We start from the raw sequence: 24,469 nt of genomic DNA, 5'->3' as shown, positions 1-24,469 counted from the left end.
TCAGCGTGCTTAACAACAAACAAATATTTACAATTGTACAATATTTCTGTATCAGCATGTTACACAAAGCTGCAAAAGTATTGTGTAAGCCTGATGCCACTAATGATTTTTAGCAAAATATTTTAGCCCTAGTTTATTTTTGATCACGTTGAAAAGTTTCACTTATGCAGCTAATTTGGTAATCATAAGTGATTGTTTAATACTTGCATGCTCAAAGTGACGTCATTTCCCCCGACGAAGACTCCGGATAGAGTTGAAAGCTTGGGTAAGCAAGCTTTTTATGCAGTACAAAGTATTCAAAAATCACTTATGGTTTATTTTTGACGTTTAGATGAGCAGTGAGACATTCATTAAGTTAAATAAAATAAAAAAATTCATGATTGGTTGAAGATATGTCTGTACAATATTAATCAAAATATTCTAAGCCATAGAGTTGTTAAATTAATTTAAATGACAAGAAATGTTTTAAAATGTCTGTACAATGTTATTTTTTACATGTTGCTTTATCAGGTTCATTCGGATTGCTTTAAGCTGTGTGTTGGACCAGGTGTGTGTAATCTAATCGTCTTCACATGGCCTTCACCTTCTGGTTGAACAGTGCTCTAATGTCCAGCATGGCCTCTCTGATGTTCTGGCCGAAACGATGCGAGTCCTGTGGACAGAGAAACAGCTTGGTTCATCTACTGTAGCACTGCCACATTGTGTTCTGTATAGATCAAGTTTATTTGTACAGCGCTTTTAACAATACACATTGTCGCAAAGTAGCTTTACAGAATTTTAATGACTTAAACATGAGCTAATTTTATCCCTAATCTATCCCCAATGAGAAGCCTGTGGCGACGGTGGCAAGGAAAAACTCCCTCAGATGACATGAGGAAGAAACCTCAAGAGGAACCAGACTCAAAAGGGAACCCATCCTCATTTGGGTGATAACAGACAACGTGATTATAACATTTTTAACATGAAGTCTGTTTTGTTGATGTTATATACTTGATACCCAAGATAGATACTTGGGGTGTGGGTAGGGGGAAGTATTCATCCATACACCCTGGCTGGAAAACCTGTCCAACACAGGGCACCATGCACACACACGTTCACACTTATGGGCCATTGAGACTCGTCACTCCGCCTGCTGGTTTGTTTTGGAAATGGGAGGAAACCCACACAGATACAGAGACCACATGCAACTCTCCACACAGATACTAGTGCATCTCAAAAAATTAGAATATTGTGAAAAAGTTCAATATTTTCCATCAGTTATTTAAGAAAGTGAAAATGTTATATATTATAGACTCATTACACATAAACTAAAATGTTTCAAGCATTTTTCTATTTTAATCAGTATGGCATACAGTACAAAAACATTTAAAAAAATCTCAAAATATTAGAATATTTCATTTTGAGTTTGAGTAAAACAGTATGAACACAGTGTATCTCTCGGTCTAGTTCAGTACACACAACCACAATCATGGGGAAGACTGCTGACTTGACTGTTGTCCAGAAGATGATCACTGATGCCCTCCACAAGGAGGGTAAGCCACAAAAGGTCATTGCTGAAAAGGGTGGCTGGAAAAGGTGCACAAGCAACAGGGATGGCCGCAGTCTTGAGAGGATTGTCAAGAAAAGTCGATTCAAGAACTTGGGAGAGCTTCACAAGGAGTGGACTGAGGCATGGTGTCAGTGTATCAAGACCCATCACGAACAGACATCTTCAAGAAAGGGGATACAACTTTCGCATTCCTAATATCAAGCTACTCCTGAGCCAGAGACAATGTCGGAAGTGTCTTATCTGGGCTAAGGAGAGAAAGAAATGGACTGTTCCTCAGTGGTCCAAAGTCCTCTTTTCAGATGAAAGTACATTTTGCATTTAATTTGGAAATCACGGTTCTAGAGTCTGGAGGAAGAGTGGAGAGGCACAGAATCCAAGGTGTTTGAAGCCCAGTGTGAAGTTTCCACAGTCTGTGATGATTTGGGGTGCCATGTCATCTGCTGGTGTTGGTCCACTGTATTTTATCAAATCCAAAGTCAACACAGCCATCTACCAGGAGATTTTAGAGCACTTCATGCTTCCATCTGCTGACGAGCTTTTTGGAAATGCTGATTTCCTTTTCCAGCAGGACTTAGCACCTACCCACAGTGCCAAAACTACTACCAAATGGTTTGCTGACCATGATATTACTGTGTTTGATTGACCAGCCAACTTGCCTGACCTGAACCCCATAGAGAATCTATGGGGTATTGTCAAGAGGAAGATGAGAAACACCCGACCCAAAAATACAGATACGCTGAAGGCCACTATCAAAGCAACCTGGGCTTCAATCACACCTCAGCAGTGCCACAGACTGATCACCTCCATGCCACACCGCACTGATACAGTAATTCATGGTAAAGGAGCCCCAACCAAGTATTGAGTGTATAAATGAATATACTTTTCAGAAGTTGGACATTTCTGTATTGTAAATCCTTTTTTTGATTGATCTTAGGGAATATTCTAATAATTTGAGATACTGGATTTCTGATTTTCATGAGCTATAAGTCATAATCATCAAAATTAAAACAAAAAAGGCATTAAATATTTCACTTTACATGTAATGAATATAGAATATATGAAAGTTTACCTTTTTGAATTAAATTATGAAAAAAAGGAACTTTTTCATGGTATTCTAATTTTTTGAGATGCACTAGTAGATAGTAAAGATAGAATCAGGGCCCTGGGGCTGTGATGCAACATTACCTCCTACCCAACTGTGCCGCTTCTTTAAAAAAAAAAAATCATGCGGTGTGTCTTTGTTTTGCAATTTTTTTTCCCCAAATGAACACTAGGATTAATCTAAAACCTTTGCAGATTGTGTTTTAGGCCCAAATAAAAATCATCTTACAAGTGAATGAGGTGTGTGTGTGTGTGCGCCTTAAACAAAACAAAAAATACAGTATACAGTACCAGTTAAAAGTTTGGACACACCTCCAAATTCACTGTTTTTTCTTTATTTTTATTAATTAAAAGTCACTTCATATCTTAAAGTAATGATGGATGTTGTTTCTCTTTACTTAGTTGTTCGGTTCTTGACATAATATGGAATACTACAATTGTGGAATAGGGCTATTTACTGTATATTTATTATTCACTATTTACTGTTTGATCTCAAACGCATTAAGAAGGCAAGAAATTGCGCTAATTAACTTTTGACGAGGCACCTGTTAATTGAAAAGCATTCCAGGTGACGACCTCATGAAGCTGGTTAAGATAATGCCAATAGTGTGTAAAGCGTCATCAAGGTACTGGTAAACTCTGGCTACTTTGAAGAATCTAAAATATGAAACACTTTTTTGTTTACTACATAATTCCATATACGTCCTACATGTTATTTCGTAGTTCTGATGTGTTCAGTATTGCTCTACAATGTAGAAAATAGTCACAATACAAAAACACCTATCAATGAGTCGGTGTGTCTAAAATTTTGACCGGTGTTGTATATAACATTAATAAAACTAAACTCACACAAAAACAAACACTCCATACACCACCATGTCATACAGTGGATATAAAAAGTGTAGACGCTGCGATAAAATTATAGATTTTTCTGATGTAAAAAAAAAAACGAGACCACGATAAATAATTTCAGAACTTTTCCCACCTTTAATGTGACCTATAACCTGGACAATTCAATCGAAAAACAAACAAATCTGTTCGGGGGAAAAACCTAAAAAAAAAAACCCAAAAAAACCATACAATAAGCTGGTTGCATAAGTGTGCACACCCTTAAACTAATACTTTGTTGAAGCACCTTTTGATTTAATTACAGCATTCAGTCTTTTTGGGTTCACACCTGCCATCAATTAAAATGACTCTGATTAACCCCAAATAAAGTTCAGACATTTACTCAGTTGCATCCTCCAGCAAAAGCCAGCGTTCACAGAGAGCTTACAAAGCATCAAAGGGATCTCATTGTTGAAAGGTATCAGTCAGGAGAAGGGTACAAAAACATTTCCACGGCATTAGATATACCATAGAGCACAGTGAAGACCGTCATCAAGAAGTGGAGAAAATATGGGAAAACAGTGACATTACCGAGAACTGGACGTCCCTCCAAAATTGATGAAAAGACAAGACGAAAACTGGTCAGGGAGGCTGCCGAGAGGCCTACAGCAACACTGAAGGAGCTGCTGGAATTTCTGGCAACTACTGGTTGTGTACTACATGTGACAACAATCTCCCATATTCTCCATATGTCTGGACTATGAGGTAGGGTCAAAGAAAAACATCCAGGCCCGACTAAATTTTGCAAAAAAATACATCAACTCTCCCAAAAGCATGTGGGAAAATGTGTTCTGGTCTGATGAAACCAAGGTTGAACTTTTTGGCCACAATTCCAAAAGGTATGTTTGGTGCAAAACCAACACTGCGCATCACCAAAAGAACCCCATACCCACGGTGAAGCATGGTGGTGGCAGCATCATGTTTTGGGGTTGTTTTTCTTCAGCTGGAACAGGGGCTTTAGTCAAGGTGGAGGGAATTATGAACAGTTCTAAATACCAGTCAATCTTGGCCCAAAACCTTCAGGTGTCTGCTAGAAAGCTGAAGATGAAGAGGAATTTCATCTTTCAGCATGACAATGACCCCAAAAAAGTTTTGGAATGGCCCAGCCAGAGCCCAGACCTAAATCCAATTGAAAATCTGTGGGGTGACCTGAAGAGGGCTGTGCACAAGAGATGCCCTGATTCAGGTTTGATGTTAGTTCTGTCAGACTGCTAATCAGGATAGAGGGAGAAAAATGTCCCCACAAGGATCGGAACTGTATATCTGAGAGATTTTAACCTTATGGGGATATTTAGCTGGTTCCCCTGAGGAACAACAAATGTAGTTTTTAATTTAAATTACCATAATGTTCAAAATGTTTTCTTTTATGTTACTGAGATTAATGTTAGTTTTAGATTTAGGTGTAGGCATCGCATTTATTAGCTACATTAACAGAGTCAATGGACGGTACGGTGGTGTAGTGGTGTCACACTGTTGCCTCACAGCAAGAAGGTTCTGGGTTCGAGTCCAGCAGCCAACAGGGGCCTTTCTGTGTGGAGTTTGCATCTGTGTGGGTTTCTTCCAGGTTCTCTGGTTTCCCCCACAGCGGTTAGGTTAACATGGGGCAGCCATGGGCTGAAGTGCCCTTGAGCAAGGCACCTAACCCCCAACTGCTCCCCGGGCACTGTTGCATAGCTGCCCACTGCTCTGGGTGTACACGTTGCTCACTTGTGTTCACTTCAGATGGACGAATTTCACTGTGCTTGAATGTGCATGTGACAAATAAATAAAGGATGGTCCTCAAAAGGACCATGTGTGTGGGTGTGGTCTTACTGTTTCTGGACTAGAGAACTTGCTGGAGATATGGAATGTGATGAGATTCTCCCCAATGATAATATAAGAAACTCCATATCCATCATCAGCAACCTACAAGCACACAATCTATGTGAGTTTCAATAAAGTGGACAACAGCATACAATGTGTTGGATTCATGCTAACACTTAACAAAACACTCACAGGACCAAAGCCACCACCTGCTCCTACAAATTTGGGGAACTTCTGGATATCAACAAGGTTGAGCTGCTGTTGTGGCGTCTGACTGGTGGAGAGACGCCAAGGCTCTGAAAGAACCTGCAGGACATACAATCACATTCAGCCCTTCATCTTTAACCAATTCAGTTTCACAAGCAAATTAAATCCGTTTATTTCACTGCTTGTACTTGGTTGAGGAAGGGCGATGTTATATCCAGTAATTTGGAGATGATGTAGAGGCAGAAGAGATGACGGTCGATACCGGCTCCTGTCATGGCCAGACGGTACATGTTCTGGTGTTTTTCTGATGCCATCCGGAATAGCGCCAGACGCTGGTCGTTCTACTCAAGGAACAACACAAAGCATGTAGCTGTATTTTCTATAAAAGGTCCTCTGTGTTCACTGCACTGACTGAATCATTTTGGATGTAAACACAAGCTTATTCCACATCATACTTGAGAACTTGTACTATATTATCGGCATTATCATATCAGGTTGAAATCCCACTCAGTCAGTCGGTCAGGTTCAATGGCCGAACTGATAATCTGCATCATCAGTTTTTTTTTGGCTAATCAGACACAAGGTACGCCACCACTCTTGCCGGACCGGTTGAGGGTTAGGCGCCTTGCTCAAGGGCACTTAAGCCAGTCCTGCTGGTCCAGGGAATCGAACCAGCAACCTTTTGGTCTGTAGAGTAAATTTTAGTGTCATACTGTTTTGTAATTTTCTTTTGCTGTGAGCATTGCCTCTTCAAGGACTAACGACAGAACATTTTGCACTGAAACATGTTTACCTTATCATGCTCATTACGTGCGTAGCAGATGTGCATACAAGACATCGATTAGACAAGATCCAAATCCGCTTTAGAGCTGATCACGCGCCATGTAATTGCAATGATGTAATTCAAAAAATGTAATGTCTCCTTTTTATCTAGTAAAGAATATATATAGATTTGAGAACAAAAGGACAGGGTAGGGGTGTGCCGAACCCTCATCACTTGTCCGTTTCTGCAACAAACCTTCTTTCTCTTGCAAAAGGATGAGACTGGTGTTTGTCATTTTTCCATGACAGGCCCCAAAGCTGTTTCTCTAACCATTAGGCTTCCCCAAAATCCCACTAAACAAATAATTAATACATGTTTGACAATAGTTCTATATCTTGGCCTATATTTGAGGATATATTTAACAATAGATTTGTGTGTGTTTACCATTTGTGATTAGTGTGACAGTACTGATGTTTGTGTTTTGGATTTTTATCACTGAACAAGGTCCGTAAGCTCTTAAATTAATTATGTTGAATGTAGGGCAGCACGGTGGTGTAGTGGTTAGCGCTGTCGCCTCACAGCAAGAAGGTCCGGGTTCGAGCCCCGTGGCTGGCGAGGGCCTTTCTGTGCGGAGTTTGCATGTTCTCCCCGTGTCCGCATGGGTTTCCTCCGGGTGCTCCGGTTTCCCCCACAGTCCAAAGACATGCAGGTTAGGTTAACTGGTGACTCTAAATTGACCGTAGGTGTGAATGTGAGTGTGAATGGTTGTCTGTGTGTCAGCCCTGTGATGACCTGGCGACTTGTCCAGGGTGTACCCCGCCTTTCGCCCGTAGTCAGCTGGGATAGGCTCCAGCTTGCCTGTGACCCTGTAGAACAGGATAAAGCGGCTAGAGATAATGAGATGAGATGAGATGAGATGTTGAATGTAAATCAGTCAGAGTAATGTGAGAATGTGTCAGTATCCTGGTCTTACAGTGCAGGTTTTGTCCTCCATGGCTCGGACAAAGGCTGTGGATTCGAGGGTGCAGGAGCGCACCGTCTCTGTCCGTCCTTCCCGGAACATGCGGGTCATTGAGGACTCGTATGTAAGACAGAATTCACCTTTATCCTACTCCAAAGGCAATACACAGAAAAGAAACCAGTTTGACACAAGTCACCCTTATCCTACTGCAAATACTACAGAGAATGCACCAGTATGTGTAGGTGTGTGTGTGTGTGTGTGTGTGTGTGTTGTACCCTGTAGTGAGCAAGCTGTAGTGCTAGTTGGATGAAAGCATCAGGGCTTGTTTTGCATTTCTTGATCAGGCCTTTTCCAAACTCTTCAAACACAAAGCCACAGAAATCCACATCATCTGCAAGCTCCTTGGCTACTCTATACGACGCCTCGATAATCTCCTGACACTGACAGGGTGAGAGTCAAAGCACTAAGTTAGCGTAACCTACACCGACGCAAACTTGAATTGTTATCCTGTTCACTTTTGGTTCTCTTGTGTAAGATTATCATCATACCCCAGATGGAATGTCCCAGTGTAGCCTGGTTGGGGGAACCAGACCTTTGTTAATGTCTCCTTTGCAGTGTCCCTCCTCAGTGTAACCCAAGCGGAGGACATCATTAGCCAAAATATCCTGGACATATCACAGAACATGTTTACTATCAACTGTTAATCACTTGCCATCTCTCATAATCTTATATTTAGTCATTTTTAAGCTTCTCACTTCTTTTAGTAGACATATTTTTTCACAGAGTCTATATACACCCTTAAACACACACACCACAGACGTGTGCATACCAGAATCCATAACATTAATTAGCAATGTTAACTAGTTAGCTACCTAAACACAGCATTGTGCTACTGCTGCCAGCGAAGCAGACAGTTTAGCTAATCTCCAGATTTGCTAGGTAGATGTTTGCTAACAAGCTAGCTAATGTAATGCTAAGTATTATATCATGTCAATTAAACCAAACACTATTACAGTTAGGTCCATAAATATTTGGACAGAGACAACATTTTTCTAGTTTTGGTTCTGTACATTACCACAATGAATTTTGAACAAAACAATTCAGATGCAGTTGAAGTTCAGACTTTCAGCTTTAATTCAGTGGGTTGAACAAAATGATTGCATAAAAATGTGAGGAACTAAAGCATTTTTTAAACACAATCCCTTCATTTCAGGGGCTCAAAAGTAATTGGACAAATTAAATAATTGTAAATAAAATGTTCATTTCTGGGCGGCACGGTGGTGTAGTGGTTAGCGCTGTCGCCTCACAGCAAGAAGGTCTGGGTTCGAGCCCCATGGCCGGCGAGGGCCTTTCTGTGTGGAGTTTGCATGTTCTCCCTGTGTCCGCGTGGGTTTCCTCCGGGTGCTCCAGTTTCCCCCACAGTCCAAAGACATGCAGGTTAGGTTAACTGGTGACTCTAAATTGACCGTAGGTGTGAATGTGAGGGTGAATGGTTGTCTGTGTCTATGTGTCAGCCCTGTGATGACCTGGCAACTTGTCCAGGGTGTACCCCGCCTTTCGCCCGTAGTCAGCTGGGATAGGCTCCAGCTTGCCTGCGACCCTGTAGAACAGGATAAAGCGGCGAGAGATAATGAGATGAGATGAGATGAGATGAGATGAGATGAGATGAGATGAGATGAGATGAGATGTTCATTTCTAATACTTGGTTGAAAACCCTTTGTTGGCAATGACTGCCTGAAGTCTTGAACTCATGGACATCACTAGATGCTGTGTTTCCTCCTTTTTAATGCTCTGCCAGGCCTTTACTGCAGCGGTTTTCAGTTGCTGTCTGTTTGTGGGCCTTTCTGTCTGAAGTTTAGTCTTTAACAAGTGAAATGCATGCTCAATTGGGTTGAGATCAGGTGACTGACTTGGCCATTCAAGAATATTCCACTTCTTTGCTTTAATAAACTCCTGGGTTGCTTTGGCTTTATATTTTGGGTCATTGTCCATCTGTATTATGAAACACCGACCAATCAGTTTGGCTGCATTTGGCTGGATTTGAGCACACAGTATGTCTCTGAATACCTCAGAATTCATCCGGCTGCTTCTGTCCTGTGTCACATCATCAATAAGCACTAGTGACCCAGTGCCACTGGCAGCCATGCATGCCCAAGCCATCACACTGCCTCCACCGTGTTTTACAGATGATGTGGTATGCTTTGGATCATGAGCTGTACCACACCTTCGCCATACTTTTTTCTTTCCATCATTCTGGTAGAGGTTGATCTTGGTTTCATCTGTCCAAAGAATGTTCTTCCAGAACTGTGCTGGCTTTTTTAGATGTTTTTTAGCAAAGTCCAACCTAGCCTTTTTATTCTTGAGGCTTATGAGTGGCTTGCACCGTGCAGTGAACCCTCTGTATTTACTTTCATACAGTCTTCTCTTTATGGTAGATTTGGATATTGATACACCTACCTCCTGGAGAATGTTGTTCACTTGGTTGGCTGTTGTGAAGGGGTTTCTCTTCACCATAGAAATTATTCTGCGATCATCCACCGCTGTTGTCGTCTGTGGGCGTCCAGGTCTTTTTGCATTGATGAGTTCACCAGTGCTTTCTTTCTTTCTCAGGATGTACCAAACTGTAGATTTTGCCACTCCTAATATTGTAGCAATTTCTCGGATGGGTTTTTTTCTGTTTTCGCAGCTTAAGGATGGCTTGTTTCACCTGCATGGAGAGCTCCTTTGACCGCATGTTTTCTTCACAGCAAAATCTTCCAAATGCAAGCACCACACCTCAAATCAACTTCAGGCCTTTTATCTGCTTAATTGAGAATGACATAACGAAGGAATTGCCCACACCTGCCCATGAAATAGCCTTTGAGTCAATTGTCCAATTACTTTTGGTTCCTTTAAAAACAGGCTGGCACATGTTAAGGAGCTGAAACTCCAAAACCCTTCATCCAATTTTAATTTGTAAAGGGACATACTTTCATATTTAAAAAAAATGAATTTGGTCCAGGATATTCACTTTAAGGCTTTCCAGGATGATTTTGGTCATCACCAATGCCTCTCACACTGTCCTACTTACTTCCCACATGTGTCCAATAATGGGAGCATCTGCCCATGTGTGCTCAGTATTCACCCCTGATTTACCATTCTTGTAGACAACAAGCGTGAAGGATTTATCAAACCACCTGAGAAAGAAGTGCAGTAAGAGCAGACTTAGTGTGCTGCACTTGCACAAGCAGTCATCCAATGTTATGTGTCTAAATATATTCCCTCTCACTTAATGCAATACAGTATGCTGACTGCAGGAGACCTTTTACCCAAATGACTCAGCTCCTGTGAAGCATAAAACACAAACATTCAAATCCACCCATACCTGTCATAGCATTTTCCATGCAGTAGGGACTTGGCATAGAGATCCATTGACCTTGGCTTTTCAGGGTCATAACCATGTGGTTCATCATCAAGAGTGAGGAAGAAAGCAGCCGTCTCGATGGCATCAAGAGACGTCTTATTTACACCGTCACTGAAGTACTTCTGTCGTGCTTTGGCCCATGGGACTCTACAGAAGTGTGGTTTGGGAATAGGTTAAACTAATATGTGAAAACACTTTGGATGTTGGTACAGCCTACAATAAAATGGTTTAAGGCTGGATAATTGACCATTTACAAATATTTCATTTCTAGCCAGAAATCTAGGTCAGAACCATCCATCCATCCATTCATTATCTGTAGCTGCTTATCCTGTACTACAGGGTTGCAGGCAAGCTGGAGCCTATCCCAGCTGACTATGGGCAAGAGGTGGGATACAGCCTGGACAAGTCGCCTGGTTATCGCAGGGCCGACACAGAGACAAACAACCATTCACACTCACATTCACACCTACGGTCAATTTAGAGCCACCAATTAACTTAACCTGCATGTCTTTGGACTGTGGGGGAAACCGAAGCACCCAGAGGAAACCCATGCAGAGAACATGCAAACTCCACACAGAAAGGCCCTCACCAGCCGCTGGGCTTGAACCCAGGACTTTCTTGCTGTGAGGCAACAGTGCTAACCACTACACCACTGTGCTGCCAGGTCAGAACCGATCATTTTTAATGTAATGTTACTGGAAACAAGCAGTTACAAGCTTCAAATGGTGCCTCAAATGTGGAACACTATAGTCAAGACCATTCATCCATCCATTATCTGTAACCACTTATCCTGTTCTACAGGGTCATGGGCAAGTTGGATCCTATCCCAGCTGACTATGGGCGAGAGGCGGGGTACACCCTGGACAAGTCTAGTCAATACTATACTGTACATACTGTATATGGCTATTGAGTTTGACTGGGTGTTGTGTTTACCTTTTCCCAGCAGTAAGCGAGGCCAGTTTGAGTTCTCCAGGCTGAGGCTCTGTGATGTCATTGAGAATGTACTGAAACTGCTGCTCCAATTCCGCAGGCAAGAGATGGCGACCGCCGTAGTATAGCCACACCTTAAAAAAGCGTCCTCGGTGATACACAACCAGGTGCTTCCTGTTCCTCAGGTGCTGAACACAGTCTGAGGAGACAATATTGTACACAATATTGAACATAATGGCTTGTTTTTTTGTTGTTGTTTGTTAGTTAGTTTTTTTTTTTTTTTTAAATCCAGGTCTGGTTGAATGTATTATAGGGTGTCTGTACGATCATGACGACATTTTACCACTCATTCACAACTCATCTACCAAACATAGTGAACAATCAGATACATTTGAAAGGCTAGAAACCAAAACCAGGGTGCAGTCCTGCATCATGCCCAGTGTTCCGACAATCCTGACCACGGTAAAGTGGTTACTGAGATGAATGAATGAATGAATGAATGAATGAGCATGTGTCCCAACACAAGGGGGTAATTCCTGACATTCCTCATGTAAGGAATCAGCTGTAAATCTAGACCTGAAGGACACGGGACACCTTTAAGGACAACAGTGTACACATTCTGGACTGAGAAACAACAAACATCATTAACCAGAGCGAGCAGGAGGTTAACATCTTCACCTATTACCTATTTATAATGCTGTCCTGGCATGTTTAACTCATAGAATAATGATTGAAGCACAGCGCTGGTCACAAGTTAATGATTTTATCTGACTGCAGTTTTGGCTTTCACTCATATTGAGAGCACAGGTCATTTACCTGTTTCAACGCCAGGGATTCGAGTGGTATTGAACATTCTCTCATACTGATAGGAGCACATGGGTACCACCCCTTGAGCTTTCATCTGCCAGGACAAAACAGAGTCAGTCAAATATAGACATGATTACCTGTACCTCATTAAACCAACTCTACTGGATGAAATGTCAACTATGGAATTTGGTGTCTGTGTACCGGGGCATGTTCTCCTCGCTCTAATTTGCGCCGGTATTGCAGGATGGCATGGACCACGTTTCCCGCTCGCGCTGCCTGCCTGTGAGTGGGGATCACATACAGCAGATCCTGACACACACACACACACACACACACACACACACACACACACACACACACACACACACACACACACACACACACGTGAGTGGTTAGATGGCATAACTCTAAAGGTCACAGCAAGGCTTATGCATCACTGTATGTTTTGGACTTCTTCTCACCATGACGTAGAAGTTACTGTTCACCATGATTGGGCCTCGGCCCCTCAGGTAGATGTACTCCTCCCACCAGTCACTCACCTTGACACAGACATGCAGACACAGCATGGAGCCGTTATGCATTTTTACACTCATCCAAAAGTGAAGTTAATTAAAGGTGCAGTTTGTAATGTTTAAAAGTGTTTCTAGTTTTATAATGATCATAAAAATATTTTAGAAAAAAATCTGTAATTCTATTCCAACAAGTGTTGCCAGGCAAAACAAACCTCGCCCGGCAGCACTTATTTTATACCTATAGGTTGATAATGGTAATATTTCTCAATCATCAGCTGTCAGGTTACAGTCCTATGAAAATCCATGACCTTGAGTTTGACATTTCAAGGTCAAAGATCATGGTGCCAAATGAAAGCCCATATAGCACTTCCTATACATTGATAATGGTAAATATCTGTCTACAGGGGCATATCAAGCTTTCCAAAAGTGGGGGTGTTCTGGAATGGGGAAGCCATATCATTAGAAATCGGTTTATGGCTATATACACACCCGGCGTGTACACTGTGATGTACTGTCAATGACCGATATGGAACTTTTTCATACCCATGGTCCATGGATGCAAATGAAAGGGAGGACAGCAGAAAGCCTATAAATCCAGTTGACTCCAGCCAAGTTCTGCATTTCATGCAGAGATCTATCATGTTGGGTTTTGGTGTTGTTACTGCCAGGGCTATGTAATTATTCAGTAAGTGAAGGCAAAAAGTATTGAGTGATAATTCTAGGTAACAGGATACTGTTCTATAACAGAGATGTCAGTATTGCTGCCTACACTGGTATACACTGATATAAACAAAACCAAAAACTTTACATAGCCCAAGAAGTCATACACAGTGTATAGATCATACACCATCATGCATAACAGTTAGGACTGGGATCGCTTTGTGTGAGCAGGAGGCATGGCTAATCAGTTCATGTTGGAGAAGCGCAGCATCCTGGAAGGACCTCTTTAGTATAGCATTCAAATAAGACGGGGCAGTTCCTGCTTTTAATGTCTTTAATTATTCAAACTTGTGTACAAAACTTGTTTGCATCATGCATTACATCAGGTTTAATGCATAAAATTTGAAAATGATGCAATAGACTACACATACAACAAACACTTAATGGCCAAATAACATTACTGTACAACAATTAGTGAACATTCATTCGATTTGAAATGCCTTTAAATCTCAATTGAAAAACTCTTCTAAAAAGTGATAAGCAGTTATAATGCATGAAAAGTAGACTTGGTACAAACACACACACTCGTAATAAAAAACTTGCCTCAACTGACTTTACAACTAGTAACTACTATTAACACAATCTTTTAGGGCATGGCACCTGGGACAACTGTTTGAACGACGGCATCGCAAGCGCTTTGAGAAGCGTCTGTGTGCAGAGCCGCAGAGCCAGGCACAGTAAGCACCGCGTGCGACGTCAAACCTGGAACGGTGAATCAGGAGCGGTAAAACTGGTGTTAGCTCTGCAGCTCTGCAGACAGATACTGTATTATTGAGCGCTTTCGGCACGCTATGCAAACTGGCTATTATATTCACGCAACTACTGATTGGTCGGGTGAGAAAAACTGTTTTGAGTCCGTTACGTGGCTGTTTTTTGTCTAACGTTATGGCAATAGTTTACTTCCTTGTTACACATTTTATAGTAGCTGTATAATTTTCATAATGATGCCATTTTAATCTGACAAAAGTGCAGGGGATGAAATTGTGTTTCAACAAAAGTGGGGGGGATAAAACGTACGCATCCCCCGTGGGTGATACGCCCCTGTCTGTCTACCATCAACCGTTTTCAAGTTACAGCCCTCTGAAAATCCATGACCTTGAGTTTGACCTTTCAAGGTCATTCAAGGGCAAAGATCACGGTGCCAAATGAAAGGCCATATGGGAGTTCCTATATGCTCATAATAGTAAACATCTGTCTACTGGCAACCATTAATAAACATCTGTCTACTGGTAACCATAAATCAGGTAATCTACAGACCATTGCCCACCTACCCTGAACATTTGAAGTCAGCCGGTGCAACCGTCTAGACGCTAGATTTTTAACACACACACACACACAAATAAACCACAGTGATTACAATACCTCACCCCGCTTACTCCGTCACGGGTGAAATAATAATGCTATCCAATGGATCCTGTTCATTTCTTCACAATGTGTGTTTCTGTGTACAATTTTTTTTTTACCCAAAAATTAGCCCCACCTCCAACCAAAACAGTGATGCTCACTGTAGCATATATATATATATATATATATATATATATATATATATAATACCACTGAAGCTTGTAACTCGGAATTTCAAAGCTCTGACTAGGAAACACCCCCTCAACTCAGAATTCCTACTTGGGAAGTCAGGAAGGACTCCTTCAAATAAACATGTCAAATGCTCACAGCATTAACAATTAAGGAAGTAGCACTTCTTTAGTTTTAAACGAGTTATGTTATATTTAGGGGCGGCACGGTGGTGTAGTGGTTAGCGCTGTCGCCTCACAGCAAGAAGGTCCGGGTTCGAGCCCCGTGGCCAGCAAGGGCCTTTCTGTGTGGAGTTTGCATGTTCTCCCTGTGTCTGCGTGGGTTTCCTCCGGGTGCTCCGGTTTCCCCCACAGTCCAAAGACATGCAGGTTAGGTTAACTGGTGACTCTAAATTGACCGTAGGTGTGAATGTGAGTGTGAATGGTTGTCTGTGTCTATGTGTCAGCCCTGTGATGACCTGGTGACTTGTCCAGGGTGTGCCCCGCCTTTCGCCCGTAGTCAGCTGGGATAGGCTCCAGCTAACCTGCAACCCTGTAGAAGGATAAAGCGGCTAAAGATAATGAGATGAGATGTTATATTTACACTAGTATTTGCTAGAGAACAATCAACATACAGACTTGTTAAATTAATAACAATTATTATTCCATCCACACTCACTGGATATGAGCAATCGCATGCTCTGATTGGCTACTCTACTACTAGGGTATCAGCTCATATACTGTGAGTAGAGAAAAACAAAATAGTGGCTTTGTTATCAAGTATTTAAAAGAAACAGAAATAGCTAAAAGAATACCCCCCCCCCCCCCCCAAAAAAAAAAAAAAATCTCCTGTTCCACACTTCAGCCCAGTGGATGGCAGTAATGCACCTTTAAAAAAAAACCTGAAGAAGAAGAAGAACAACAACAAAATGGTGGAGCGTGTTGCTGAACTAACCGAGGATGAAATAAAAACTCTACTTGAAAACAAAACCCCCCAAAATACAAAAAAGCAACAAAATATGCAATAAAAGTCTTTGATAGTATTTGATTTTTTAATTTTTCAAGAATTATCATTGCATTTTTCACAAATTGCTCCTGTCATTTCGGTTTGCTAACAATCGAAGCGGAAATTATTTTGTCGGATGTTTTGTATAAAGATTTTATTTATCGAGTTTGCAAAAAGTGAAAATAAAAATGCTCCATTTCTCAAAACCCAGTGAATGTGGATAGAATAAAACAGTTATTCCACTCAATCTCGTCGTACACGGCTTATAGACGACTCGGTGCTACGCGCCTCGTCGGCTGTCGGCTCATGCACGACTCGATTTTGTGGAATAACTGTTAAATATAACACCGGTCAGCTGGTAGACTGGTGATAACTAAAAACAAAGATGGAGGCATCCATTGTACCCCAAAATCACCCCCGCGCCACTGTTTGTAACTCGGATGCATGGAGGTTAAAAATGACATGTTCTGTGTTTCGATTTTCTATTTCTTGTTAAGTCAAATTCAGCATTAGACAGTTTCAGTGGGGTGGTTGTGAAGGAAAGGCTTGTCCATATTTTCATTGCAAATGCAATTCATGTTGCAGGCAGTAGAAGCCTCAAAACTTTACAAACTGCTCCTTTAATCAAAATTTACATTTCAGTGTACTTACATAATTGTTGGCCCACCAGGACTTTAGCCGAAGATATTTTTGTAGTTTTGGGGCTTGGTCCTTTTTGAACTCATTGGCCACAATTTCCATCTCTTTATATCGTTCATTGTCCATTAGGGGGCGCACTGACTCAAGATACTGAAAGACAGGTAGAGTAGTTTTGATTTTTGCAAAATGTATTGCTTGTATACAGTAAAGTGCAGAATTATTATATGCAGTCCCTGCGTGGACCAAGAGCAGCTTCTCACCCTGTGGATGGTGTCATCAATGCTGGGTACAGGGAGTCTAGGCAAAGAGCCTTGGAAACTGTAGAGTAATGGCCGACGACCCGAAAATATCTTTACCAGAGTCTAAAGCAGGAAAAATACTTTAGATCAAAGACAAAAATCTATTTCAAACAATGAAACAGATGTCAGAAGTTACTGTCCCTCTCCAAATGTTTTCTTATTATCGTGTGTGTGTGTGTGTGTGTATTTACTATCCAGACTTTGGTAGACATGCTCATTTTGCCATGTGGCTCAAAGATCCAGCCATGGTAGGAGAGCAGAACTTTCAGAGTGCAGCGCAGCAGCATAATCACAGAGAACCACAGTCCTGTGGCAAACACGATAGCACTCAACACCGTCTGAGTCTGAGCCGTGAGACGATCACTACAGAGAGACAAACACAAAAGACAGTTTTAGTAAATGAAATGGATTTAAAAGCGTGTTTGAATGGAACAAAGGTGATACATGTCTAATGATTATTATGAATTACAATTTTTTGAAAATCTGAAGAAGCCCTAATGTTAACCATGTTTATAAGACACACCAGATAACACGGATTTGTGTGTTCAGTACACCTGATGACATGCAGATTATTATTATTATTACCAGTTCACCCGGGATGGAGTCCACCAGGGGCCGAGGTATTGTTTTCGGTCGGGTTTCTTTGTTTTTTTGTTAACGATATAACGGGAAAATGGCTGGACCAATCTTCATGAGCCTTTCAGGATAGATGGGCATTGGTCTCAAATAGAACCTCCGACATTTTGAGGGTCATCCGGTCAAGGTCACCAAAAAGGTCAAAATCGTTTTTGTTGTGGCTACTGCCTCATATAGAGGTGCTAACCACTATGTCATCGTGCTGTAAGAATGTCAGAGTGTAATGATCGCACACTGCGCACGCGCAGGTGAGTGTATACAATTCAGTTCACCATTTGAAATAAATGGACTAGACTAAAGAAATCGCTTTCAGACATGTTTATGCTTATTACTGATGGAAAGTGCGTTCCACTGAGCTCTAGCGCCGGGCCATTTCCAGGAAATAAGAGTTTGGGTCATGGTGACAGCGTGTGTATGTCAGCCTCGGTTCAGCGGTTTCAGTTTCGAAAACTGTAAGAGGTAAGAGTAGAATAATATAAAATACAGAGACTTGGTATATTTTACTTCTGTGATTTTTAAATTGTTCGTTTTTTGATTACGCTTCATTTTTGTGGCTACTGCCTCATAGAGTAAATATATATGCTATATTTACTGTATGGACATGATATCAGAAAACTATTTTATTTATAAGCAGTAGCCACATGTACCCATAGGGTACCTATTTTTTTTTTTCGTGATATCTTCCTTCATATTCATCATAAGTGCTACCAGGCGAGGTTTGTTTTGCCTGGCAACACTTATTATTATTATTATTATTATTATTATTATTATTATTATTAAACAGGTACACTGTCAGAAATAGGGGTACAATAGGAGCCCATTTTGGTCCCCCAAGATACAATCCACACTAATGTACCCCCCCTAGGGCTCATTATTGGTCCTTATAGTAACCATTTGTACCTTTTGGGGGGCAAAAAGGTACATGTTCCTAATGAGTATATAAAGGGTACAAATAAGTACCTTAGAGGGTACTGCCCCAGTGACAAGCTGTTGTACCCCTAAAGGTACAGTAATGTAGTTTATTTTTTGAAAGTGTAGCAAGAAAAGTTACAAGTGTCGTAGTACAAATTAAAATATTTTAGCAATGAGACTAAAAAGCCAGAAAAAAACCCCACACAGACTTATAAAGGTCTTTCTTAGACAAGATCCATGTATCCAGTATTGTCACACCATAGAGCTCTTCTACTCTTATCATAGTGTAACTGTGAAATGTGTATTTTATTTTTATCAAATTGGTTTCGTGCTGTTTTGGGACGAATGGGCTTTTGCATTGGTAGAGCTTTTGCCTAATCTGATCATTTCCATAACTCATCACACTGTTATAATGTTGACATACAAACCTTGCAGGTAAAACCTTCTTGATGCTGTTAATCATCCCCATGGATGGATCCACTCTGGCATACATGGAACCCATTATTGCGATCACTATAAATAACCAGCTAGAGGGACTGGCCGGATAGACCCCCATTCGGATGCCATTCTGTTCAAACATGCACAAAATCTTTCTTAATACAGGTGATTGTTATACTGTTATGGATACAGTCAGGCTTTGTAGCTTTGCATTACATGATAGTCTAACCATTAATGAAAAAAAAGAATGTTTAAACCAGAATAAACCATGATGGCAAAATATAGTACATCAACAAACTAGCTTCACAATTAATCTTAATGAGTCCACTCACTCGGAACAGAATTGCACGCTTTCTCCATGATGTCACTCCAGCTAGGTAGATGTGTTTGAGTGCCTCACGGCTGAGGCGCAGGTCGATGCCCTCTGGTGTGACTGTGAACTGGAAGGCTACTGCCTGGTGTGCCTCTGCCATAACACGTGCTGAACAAATTGGACAGCTATTAACTGAGTGCTTGGAAAATAAATCATGACATCAGAATCAGAACCATGTTTATTGGCCAAAGTTTGTTGACACACACACAAGGAATTTGGTTCCAGCAGTTGGTAACTCTATAGTGATACAAGTTCACACACACACACACACACACATATATATATATATATATATATATATATATATATATATATATATATATATATATATATAATGGAGAATCTGGACAATCTAGACATCACACAATATAATAAATATGCAATCTACAATAGTTATTAACTATTTAATACAATGTACGTAATATACCATACCTATATTGTTTACAATATGTCTAAAATATCTGCATTATACGATATATAAAATCTAAATATCTATAAGATCTATCAATAATAAACAATACTGTATCTATAATATACAGTATACATTATAAATGTGTATGCTATCAACAGTAGAAACAGTACACCATGTACAGACAAAATACTAAAAATATACACAACAGTCAGTGTATACAGAGTACAGTGAGGTAATGCAATAGTAGTACCAACAGTAGTACAAGAGCAGAGGTGGACAGTAACGAAGTACATTTACTTGAGTCCTGTACTTAAGTAATTTTTGAGTATCTGTACTTTACTTGAGTATTTTTTTTTTGGAAACTTATGACTTTAACTTCACTACATTTGAAAGACAAATATCGTACTTTTTACTCCACTACATTTCTATCAAGGTCCTCGTTACTCATATGAAACAGTTTTGAAAGTGGACTTTTTTTTTTCTTTTCGAAAATGTGATTTTTTTTTTTGCAGGTGACACTGAGACAGCCTATCAGTAATCACTAGGGTCACGTCACATCCATAAACTATATAAAATCAAGTTTAATGATTTTTCAGCAGCGTTATTTGAACACGATCAGTTGATGGTAGAATGGAAGGAGGCGGTTCTTCTGGGGAATGCACACACACACACACGCACACCCATGGCTTTACCTAGAACCCATGTTTCAGTTTTCTGAAAGGATTAAAGATTAATTTCGTTTTAAATGTTTGCTTTGTTTGCCTAAAATGAACCACATCACAGCCTACAAAAACTCGCCATCCAACCTGTGGAAGCATATTGAGGGATATAAACGCTTTATTCTAAGAGAAAGCTTGCAGTGAAGTTGTCTGTGCTTTTAGAGCTAGCGATAACGTTGCAATAGCTGTGCAGTCTGGTTGGTCAAATGACTTTCTATGGATTTGCCTGCCAAGTTGCCATCGCCTTGTCCATGGCTAACGTTAACACATAGCTAGTTAACTTGGACACTGTTAGTTAGCATGTAAAAACAGAGTTATGCTAACATGAATAACGTTAACTTATCTGAAGTCCTTTCAGAAATGTTTTAGCATAATCTTGCCAAATAAACAGAATGTAGAAATCTTTCTTTTCTAGTAGCGTTAGCTACCCAATATGATTTCGAGTTTGAAAAGCGTTTGCTAGCATGTCAGGTGGAGCTTCACTGCTTAACGTTAAACCACCATGATGGCACAGCATGCGTTCATTTTGTGAATCCACATTTCTGTCTTTGGTAACAGCATTAGGTTTTGTAAGCGTTGTGGCAATAATACAACGATGCGTTGACAGAAAATGTACTTTTAATACTTAAGTATTTTTTAAAGCAAGTACTTCATTACTTTAACTTAAGTAAAAAATTGACTTAAGTAACTGGAGTAACATTTGACCAGTGGGATCTGTACTTTGACTTAAGTAATGAAGTTGGGTACTTTGTCCACCTCTGTACAAGAGATAGTGCAAGTGCCAAGTGGTACAATAGTAGACCATAATAGCAAGGATGGATCAGGTCAGATGTTATGACGATGATGGCATGGGGAAAGAAGCTACTCTTACATGATTAGTAATAATAATAATAATAATAATAATTCATACTTTTGTTACCTCCATGTTGGATTATTGTAATGCCTTACTGTCTGGATGTTCCAATAAGTGCATAAACAAGCTCCAGTTAGTTCAAAATGCAGCAGCAAGAGTCCTTACTAGAACTAGAAAATATAACCACATCACGCCTGTCTTATCCACACTGCATTGGCTCCCAATCAAATTTCGTACTGATTATAAAATGCTACTATTGACCTTTAAAGCACTGAATGGTCTCGCACCACAGTACCTGAGTGAACTTCTGCTCCTTTATGACCCGCCACGCCTACTTAGATCAAAAGGTGCAGGCTATCTGCTGGTACCTCGTATAGTGAAGGCTACATCAGGGGGGCAAAGCCTTTTCTTACAAAGCTCCACAGTTATGGAACAGCCTTCCAAGTAGTGTTCGGGAATCAGACACAGTCTCAGTGTTTAAGTCTAGGCTGAAAACATATCTGTTTTGTCAAGCCTTTTATTAATGGTGTTTATGAGGTAAAGGAGTAAATCTGGAGGGTGTAGTGGCTGGCTGCTTTATGTCCCGGGGCTCCCTCATGCCTGTGTTACCTTCTGGCTCTCCCCTTTTAGTTATGCTGTCATAGTTAGTTTTGCCAGAGTCCCTGCTTGTACTCAGTGGAAAATGTATACTCTTCCTACTCATCAGGTGACACTGGGCATACCTAACAACCTGTTTTCTCTCTCTTTCTCTTTTTCTCTCCCCCCCCCACTCTGTCCGTCCCTCTGAGTTACATGTCAATCCTGGGATCGAGATGCTGACCTCTTCTGATCCTCTGACCTGCCTGATCCATCCTGGTGCCCTGTGTCTGGCTGGAGTCTCATCGCATCACTCCTGTAGAGGACGGCCCCATGTGGACAGTTGAAAGTCGTGCTTGGAAGATGCTCTGGACACTTACAGTAATGATTTTATGGCTGAGGACTACAGTTGACTCGCTAACTTTAGGACTGCAGTCGTCATGAACAGTTCTGCACTCAAGTTTCCATCAATGAAGAGTTTATAAGATCAACGAAACTGACTTCATGTGAAAACTGTTAATGTTATCATGTTGTTTGTTATCACCCAAATGAGGATGGGTTCCCTTTTGAGTCCGGCTCCTCTTGAGGTTTCTTCCTCATGTCGTCTGAGGGAGTTTTTCTTTGCCACCGTTGCCACAGATTTGCTCATTGGGGATAGATTAGGGATAAAATTAGCTCATGTTTAAAGTCTTTAAAATTCTGTAAAGCTGCTTTGCAACAATATCTATTGTTAAAAGCGCTATACAAATAAACTTGAATAATAATAATAATAATAATAATTTATTTATAGAGCATGGCGGCACGGTGGTATAGTGGTTAGCGCTGTCGCCTCACAGCAAGAAGGTCTGGGTTCGAGCCCCGTGGCCGGCGAGGGTCTTTCTGTGTGGAGTTTGCATGTTCTCCCCGTGTCCGCGTGGGTTTCCTCCGGGTGCTCCGGTTTCCCCCACAGTCCAAAGACATGCAGGTTAGGTTAACTGGTGACTCTAAATTGACCGTAGGTGTGAATGTGAGTGTGAATGGTTGTCTGTGTCTATATGTCAGCCCTGTGATGACCTGGCGACTTGTCCAGGGTGTACCCCGCCTTTCGCCCGTAGTCAGCTGGGATAGGCTCCAGCTTGCCTGCGACCCTGTAGAACAGGATAAAGCGGCTAGAGATAATGAGATGAGATGAGATATGATCATTAGATGGTATCTCAGAATGTGATAAATGAGTTAAGATTAAAAAAAGAAAATGCATTAAAAATCAAGTTCATTGTATTACATAACTTTTACAACACAACTCTGTCAAATCTGGATTGAACACTTGGACGTCTAGACTGGTCCAGGATCATTTCATAATGTGGAAGGAAGCACCGTCACCTTTCCTTTAACATAACAGTGCCGACACTGAGTTGAACAAAAAGTCAACAACCTGTGATAAATATGAATATTTTCCTGCAGTCAGATATGTTGTCACCGCAGGTTAGGTTTTATGTGATAGGGGAAATCATGAGCACGTTTTTTTCCATGTCATGTGACTGGAAGCCGGCAAACTGGGGGAAAGTTGAACAGTCAGAAATAGCGATGAAGCTGACGCGCATGCCCAGGACAAAGAACTGCTGGAGGAGACACAGATGAAAAGCAGTCTCACACTAAAATAGCTTTTACTCGAAACTATTCTGTGTATCTTAATAAAAAAGACGACATATATGCCTATTATTCAAGTGTGGGAACTGCTTACAGTTAATCATGTCATTTATAGACGCATGGTTCTGCAGAAATTAGACATCACAGTCCATCAGACAATAAAAAGTGTATTGATTGCAAAAAAAAATTAGCACTGAGTATCGGTGACCTGTAAATGCAGCACAATTAAACAGAAATTAACCGTCACCTGATTGAGGATTATAATATAAAACAGAAAGAAAAAACATCCTCAATATATATGAAGCAATATGTTTCTGCAAAGTGAAAAAAACAAAGATGCTAAAATAATACAACAGCTTTACCTTTAGTTAAAGCAGCGTACTGGTGAAGTGAATCAGAATAGCTGAGCAGGTCTGGTTCCTTTCTGTACCACAGGTTGGCCCTGATGACTTTCAAATTAAAGATTTCCTCAAGGAGTCTGTGGGAGAAAATTTAACTCCCACTTCTGGGCAAATGACTCCGTACTGTCTCTCAGGTTCTCTACGTCTATCTTCTGTGTCTTCTCTGACTATCTACTTGCTCCTGCTCTCTCTGGCTCACTCTGTACAGTATGTGCGCGTGTAAGAGTGAGTGAGTGTGTGTTTGTAATCAGACACCTATGTGGCTCAGACTATGCTAGTGACTGCACGGTCCAGTAAGCCATATAATCATACTCAATCCCAAATCTCACAGTGTTGCTGCGAAGAACCTGATGAGATTAATGTTCTCGAGCACAGGAGCAAGAGCACAAAAAGTGCAAACTAGAGTTCCTTAGCTACGCATGTG

The 24,469-nt window shown here is 40.9% G+C and overlaps 1 protein-coding gene across 2 annotated transcripts; it reads right to left on the bottom strand.

Annotated features, from left to right (window-relative positions):
* Window positions 1–17: 17 nt before the first annotated feature.
* cpt1b (carnitine palmitoyltransferase 1B (muscle)) lies at window positions 18–24,450 on the bottom strand. 2 transcript variants are annotated; one of them, XM_060923599.1, is made up of 19 exons: window positions 24,007–24,450; window positions 19,418–19,566; window positions 19,076–19,215; window positions 17,291–17,462; window positions 17,061–17,162; window positions 16,813–16,950; window positions 12,874–12,951; window positions 12,614–12,721; window positions 12,422–12,506; window positions 11,609–11,804; window positions 10,637–10,822; window positions 10,343–10,448; window positions 7,821–7,937; window positions 7,548–7,712; window positions 7,285–7,419; window positions 5,737–5,889; window positions 5,534–5,647; window positions 5,351–5,443; window positions 18–652 (listed from the first exon to the last, which is right to left on the bottom strand). In XM_060923599.1, exons 2-19 carry the CDS (start codon window positions 19,556–19,558, stop codon window positions 569–571), a joined length of 2,313 nt encoding a protein of 770 aa, XP_060779582.1. In that variant the 5' UTR covers window positions 19,559–19,566; window positions 24,007–24,450; the 3' UTR covers window positions 18–568. The 2 variants fall into 2 exon arrangements, with proteins under 2 accessions (XP_060779582.1, XP_060779583.1); XM_060923600.1 differs by lacking the exons at window positions 5,351–5,443; window positions 5,534–5,647; window positions 5,737–5,889.
* Window positions 24,451–24,469: the final 19 nt, after the last annotated feature.

This window comes from Neoarius graeffei, chromosome 6 (assembly GCF_027579695.1).
Source record: "Neoarius graeffei isolate fNeoGra1 chromosome 6, fNeoGra1.pri, whole genome shotgun sequence".
Taxonomy (NCBI): Eukaryota; Metazoa; Chordata; class Actinopteri; order Siluriformes; family Ariidae; genus Neoarius; species Neoarius graeffei.
The sequence above is the reverse complement of the archived record's forward strand: the minus strand, read 5'-3'. Positions and strand labels throughout refer to the sequence as shown.

Coding starts and splice junctions, on each gene's coding strand:
- cpt1b (XM_060923599.1), bottom strand. CDS start 19,558: ATGGCAGAGGCACACCAGGCAGTAGCCTTCCAGTTCACAGTCACACCA. Junction 19,216..19,417: donor AGCGTGCAATTCTGTTCCGA/GTGAGTGGACTC, acceptor ATGTTTGAACAG/AATGGCATCCGAATGGGGGT. Junction 12,952..16,812: donor CCTGGTGGGCCAACAATTAT/GTAAGTACACTG, acceptor GTCTGTGTCAAG/GTGAGTGACTGGTGGGAGGA.